A 6,000-nucleotide genomic window follows, 5' to 3' on the forward strand; every position below is an offset into this window, starting at 1 on the left:
GCCCCATAAAACAACCAAAATTTACCTAGGTATCCCTTGCTGTGAGTTTATGTTGTCCCAGGCATTTTACAACACATTTTTTCAATTTTCCTTTAATTCTTGTGACTACCAGATGCAGTAAGTAGGATTAATATAGCTGTTTTATATGTGAAGAACCCAAGGCTCAGAATAGCTTCATCAGTGTTACCTGGCTAGTAATTGATAGAACTGGGTGTCAAACCTATGCTCTCAGGCCCCAGAGCCTGTGCATTTAATTGCCATGGTTTGTTGAATCCCCAACAGATTTTAACTGAGCAGTAGGTACTCTGGATTGGATGCACACAGAAAAATAATTACCTTCCTGTCACCTAGAAGCTCCTCCTGTAGAAGAATGGGTAAATAATCACGTAACAATGTTACAGTATTTAGAGTGATCTGAAGAAGGTAAGCAACAAGACTCTCAGGATGCCAAGGAAGAAATAGCTCACAGTAGGGAGCAAGAAAGAGGAGAGTGAATGTTAAAGGGCCTCATTTAGGAGCCAAAGTTTGAGCTGGAACTTGGGGAAGTAGAAAGGTGAATATGCATATAGGCAGAGAAGTACATTCTGACTTAGGAAAGAGAAAACAGCTTGGTGAGGATGGAGATTTATTCAATAAATACTTATTCAGCACCTAGGGAGTGCTAGGTAAATAGATATGATTAAGATGGGTAAAACCCTTACTGTCATGGAGCATATGTTCTTATATGGGAGACAGATAGGCAAATATAGTTAAATCATTGCAAATTACGGCAAGTACTATCAAAGAATGAAACAAGAATGTTATGGTATAGAATAGCACTGCTATTGTCGCTTTCTATGGAGTTATAAGTGAAGGCATTTTAAAAAGGTGACGTTTTAGCTGTGGCCTATAAGGTAAGAAACTAGGCATTAAAATGTAGAGAAAAAGTTCATTCAGGTGGAAGGAACATGTACAAAGCTCTACAGCAGTGATGGCGAACCTTCTCGAGGTTTCAGTGATAACAAGCAGCTGGCTGCAGCAGACATGCTGTAGGTTCACCACCACTGTGAAACAAGCTTAAGTATCAGCATGGCAGGAGCTAAGTAAATGTTGTGGAGCATGGCAAGATATGAGGTTATGAGAAACAGGGACTGCTGGGCTCAAGGGATCTGGATTCCATTCCTAAGTGCAGCGGGCAGATGGGCGAATGAGATTTGCACAGAAGATATAAAGATAGGGGGCTGGGGGGGCTGGGGATTTAGCTCAGCGGCAAAGCGCCTGCCTGGCAAGCACAACGTCGTGAGTTCAGTTCCCGGTACCGGAGAAAAACCAAAAAAAAAAAAAAAAAAAAAGATAGGGGGCTGGGGATTTAGCTCAGTGGCACAGCGCCTGCCTGGCAAGCACAACGTCGTGAGTTCAATTCCCGGTACCAGGAAAAAAAAAAAAAAAAAACCAGAAGATATAAAGAAAAAAAAGAAACCCCTAGAATTTGGCAAGTATCCGGGGTGACTTAGAAACATACTGACATCTAGGAACTCTGGAAAGGAACCAGAAGATGATGACAGGTTCAGTCATACAGGATGTGTGAATTATCCCTTTACCTGAAAAGTTCTAAATAGTCCCTTCTTGCTCTGCTCCTTATCAACCCCACCCTGCTTCTGGAAATATATGATGTCAAGGTCTGAAAGGACATTTCCTCACCAGAAGGCCTGCTGGAAGTTTAGGTTGGGTTCCTTTCCAGGCAGACTGATGCAGATATATAGGTGGGTCCTTGAAAAAATTCTTATAAGATGGGATTGTAGAATAACCTGAGATTGTAAATAGAAGCCTGGCTTGGACCTCATGTGATTGGTGGTTAGTGTCCCAAACATGAGAGTATAAGTGGAATGTAAACATTCAAAAATATTCTGGAAAAATAATACATAAAAACTGTGTTGAAAGTCCCTGTACTGCTGAAAAATTCCAGGTCTGTGGATTCCATGGAGAAAGTTTAGGTGAATAATATATAAATTCACATGGAAATGCTTACTAAGACTATTGAAGATGAGAGAAGGCTTTTTCTTAACAGCTGGTTTTGTAGTCTTTGTTCCTTACCTTTGCCAGGAGGGGAGTAGAAGGTCAGAGCCTTGGACAGTAGGTGTCAGCACTAAAGTTTAGAATAAAGCTCTTAATCAATAAGGGATATGCAGCTGTCGTTAGACTTCCCTGAAAACAAAATGCAATATTTGTGTGATCAGGGCCTTGTTAAAATAGCATTTAGGTAAGTGGTTATAAAATGAATGGGGTAAATGGTGAGCCATTACCAGCACAAAACAGAAAAGCGAGAAACTGAAGGATAAAGAAGAGATGGCCAAAGGAGGAAAAGACACTCAAGAAGCAATTCTTGAAACTGGTGGAAGGTAGAAATGGCAAAAATAGCTGTCCTCACTAGTGGGAGATAGATCGGTTGTTCTGTGGTGGCTTGGTCCGAGATTTGACATGATGATAGGCATAGTACCCTATAGTGCATTGTTCCCCCAAAGCAGCATATGTGTCATAATGTGACATGATGACTTTCTTAATCCATATATGTCTCAACAACTCTTAATTGGTTGCCTAATACAGTCATTCCACATTTAATGACTGAGTTCAGTTTCTGCAACAAAGTTGTTAAATGAATTGGTTGCTAAGTAAGGAATTGTATATAGTATATGTACAGTGTTCAGAACAAAGAAACAGAGGAAACTCCAACTTTGATGACTGCTTATATTTTGCAAATACCATGATGTATAACAGGAGATAAAAGTATAGTACTATACTCTACAGTATAATCAGCAAAAATTACAGTATTATATGAACAAGGTACAAAAAAGGACAATGAGGCTTTATAAACAAGACGTGCAGAACCGTACCAAAAAACAAAAACAAAAAAAGCGTGAGTTATAAGTTCAAACATTGTACATCAGTTATAAAGCTGAATGGTCATTAAATAGGTAGGTCATTAAATGAGAAATATGTGATAGTAATATATCTGCTTCCATGAATGGGATATGACATATAGTTGTGTATTTGAGTTTTTACCTACTGAAATAGTTCTGTGAGTGAACTCAAAGTGAAACATGATTTCTTGCTGGAAACAGACTTGGGTTCAAATCTTGATTCTACCACATAATAACTGTATGTCTTTTCTGTTTTGATTTGTGGTTCTGGGGATTGAGCACAGGGCTTCACAATGCTAGGTAAGTGCTCTTCCACCAAGACATATTTTCAGCCCTTTGCTCTGTGTCCCTTATAAGCTTCTGTGATCCTCAATTTTCTTGTAGGCAAAATGAGGATAAAAATATTCAGGCCATTGAGGATTAAAGAGTTCATAAACATAAAGGACATACTATGTCAATAAACACTGAAGAAAGTATAGGTACTGTCATTTTCTTGGGTTAATTTTAGGGCTGAGTTTATCTGTTAGTCTATGTGGAACAGTTTTGTCAGGGCTAGTCAGGGTAGGAGGTAAGAAGCTAACTCCTGCCCTGTGCTCTCTTGTGAAGGTTCCTGGCATATATGGACCCTGAAATTTCTTCTAGAACGTAACCGTGTAGCTTACCAACTAGTGAGAGCCACTGTGGTTTACTGCCATCAACTCTACCTAGCTCACTTCAGCCTGTCCTGCCATGTGGAGCCATGGGTCCCAAAAAGCCCAAATAAGCACTCTTCAGGAAGAGCTCCCTCAAAGCTGTCCCTGATGTCTCAAACCTGGACAGAGATGGATATCACCCAACATATTCAGCAGAGGCTCTGGAATCGCAAAGGACAGAGGGTCCTACGACTGCATTTTATGTGTCAGCAGCGAAACAGTAGCGAGGTTCTTGAGTTACCCTGGCAGGGCACTTTAGCCATGGATGTTGCCTTCTTGCTACTTCATCTCAATGACACTCATAAAACTGCTCAGAAGGCTGAACTTCTTCCTAGTGGCCTGGAGGAGTTTTTGGAAGGGGAATCTTCTCTTCTCTCAAGGAAGACTCGGCAAATAGATAGTATTGCATCTAAGATTATTGCCCCCTCCTCGGAACAGGATGACTCTGACAACAACCAGTGTTCCCTCCACCCTTACACAGTCAGCTTCCGTCAGCTGGGCTGGGATCACTGGATCATTGCCCCCAACCACTATACCCCCAATTACTGTAAGGGAACTTGCCCTCGAGTGCTATATGACAGTCTCAATTCCCCCAATCATGCCATCATCCAGAACCTAATTAATGAGCTGGTGAACCAGAGCGTCCCTCAGCCTTCCTGTGTCCCCTATAAGTATGTTGCCATGAGTATTCTTCTTATTGAGGCAAATGGGAGTATTTTGTACAAAGAACAGGAGGGGATGGTTGCACAATCCTGCACATGTAGGTGAGAATGACAGTACAGCTCACTGTGGTTTCCCAAGAAATTGGAAAATTGTTTAAAAGAAATAAATATCAATGTTAATGCTGAAATAGCTTCCTCTCAATCTGTAGGTTCTCTTCCTTGCCTTAAGTGTTGTTACTTCATTCCCTTTTTCCTTTTGTGAGCTACTCAGTTTATAAAATTGTTTTGATACCAATCTTCCAGCATAGGTAAGTATGATTTGGCCACCCATGAGAGCCCTTAATACTTGGGTATATGATGTTCTTTCGGGGATGTGCTCATTTTTTAAAAAATGACGTTGTCTAAAGTCATGGGTCGTGATGTTAAGTTTTAGAAAGTTTCTTGGCAAAGCCTGAGGAAGGTGAAGTCTTCCTAGTGTTCATCTTCTTATTTAGGGTGGCGAAAGTAGCTTTAGATTTTCTAATCCTCTTTCTTGCCTTCTAGCTCCTAGAAAACACGAGCTACTCCCTATTTCTGCGCTTGTACTGCCTTCTAGTGCATCTTTTCTCAGATGTACTGGAAAAATTTGTATGCAACAAATCTACTGAAATCTTTTGGTTATCATGTCAGACTTTTCCTCTTAGCCTCTGAATGTGAGAAAAGTACGTGGGACCCCTTCCTGTCCTAGGATAAATACAGCAGCCTTCAATGAGGCTTACAAGAAAGCATGAGTATGGAGCTGTCTGAGATGGCAGCCACTCTAGACCACCAGCTTATGGGATGAAAAGGAGAAAGATGTCACTGATTGCAATTATGCAAGAAGGAGTTACTTTAAACCTTCTGTGGAACAGATCTTACACGGTATTTTCTTTGTGTAACACTTAAACCCTGTTAATAACTCCACAAAGAAAGTTGCTTGATGGCTCAGAGCCAGGAGGCCTGATTGGAGATGGGAGTATTGGGCTTGTGTGTGGGGGGGGGTGTGAAACTTTCTGAGGCCTGGACTTGCCTGTTTTTGGGACTCTGGTCCAAGTTTTTGCTGTCTGGGGGAGGCATGGCCCTCTGCTTGGGCTTAAATGATGGTTGCCGTGAGACTCCTTTCTACGCCTTGGCTGTATTGTAAGTGATGAGACTAGGCTGTGTTGAAAATGATTTTGTTATTCTTGGCAGAGAATCTTGGATGATCTGGGTACTGGGAGAGAGTGGATGAAAGGAATTTCCTTTGTTCCTGTTAACTATGACCAGGAGCTTCCCCTGGTCCCAGCTGAAGGGGCACGGCTGAAGGCTCCTCAGAATTCTTCCCTTGAGGCAACACTACTAGTGATTAGCACGCACTGAGGTGTTCTATTAAGGAACCCTGGTAGGTCTTTTCCACTGGCCAGATGTCCTTTGGCCAGTCTTATCCCCAGTCTTCGTGGCCTAGGACTGATTTAAGGCACGTGTGTTTCCAAATGTTAATTCTTGTCTTGGTCATTTCTGTCCATTACAAATTAATGCAAATTTTAACGCTTGCTTCTCAACAGCTGACTCCAGCCAGACTGAATATCTTGCAAATCTCTACATACACAAATTTAATTTTTTCTGTCTGAGGAGCTATTCCTTAACATGATTTTGCGCCTCTATTTGCTTTAACAGTTAGCTCAGGCATTTTTTTTCCATGTCCTCAGTACCCTCATGATAGCCAGACTCAGATAGATGTCCCTTCTGTGT

At 41.4% G+C, this 6,000-nt stretch overlaps 1 protein-coding gene across 7 annotated transcripts in view; it reads left to right on the forward strand.

Annotated features, from left to right (window-relative positions):
• Positions 1-4,432, forward strand: part of Bmp15 (bone morphogenetic protein 15) — a 41,265-nt gene extending 36,833 nt beyond the window's left edge. For all 7 annotated transcript variants that reach the window (XM_013508138.1, XM_013508137.1, XM_013508139.1 and 4 more), the window contains one exon: positions 3,504-4,432. In XM_013508138.1, coding sequence (XP_013363592.1) covers positions 3,504-4,357 — 854 coding nt within the window. In that variant the 3' untranslated portion in view covers positions 4,358-4,432. The remainder of the gene's footprint in view (positions 1-3,503) is intronic.
• The last annotated feature ends 1,568 nt before the right edge of the window (positions 4,433-6,000 follow it).

Source organism: Chinchilla lanigera, unplaced genomic scaffold (genome assembly GCF_000276665.1).
Source record: "Chinchilla lanigera isolate Chin_1 unplaced genomic scaffold, ChiLan1.0 scaffold00142, whole genome shotgun sequence".
NCBI lineage: Eukaryota > Metazoa > Chordata > Mammalia > Rodentia > Chinchillidae > Chinchilla > Chinchilla lanigera.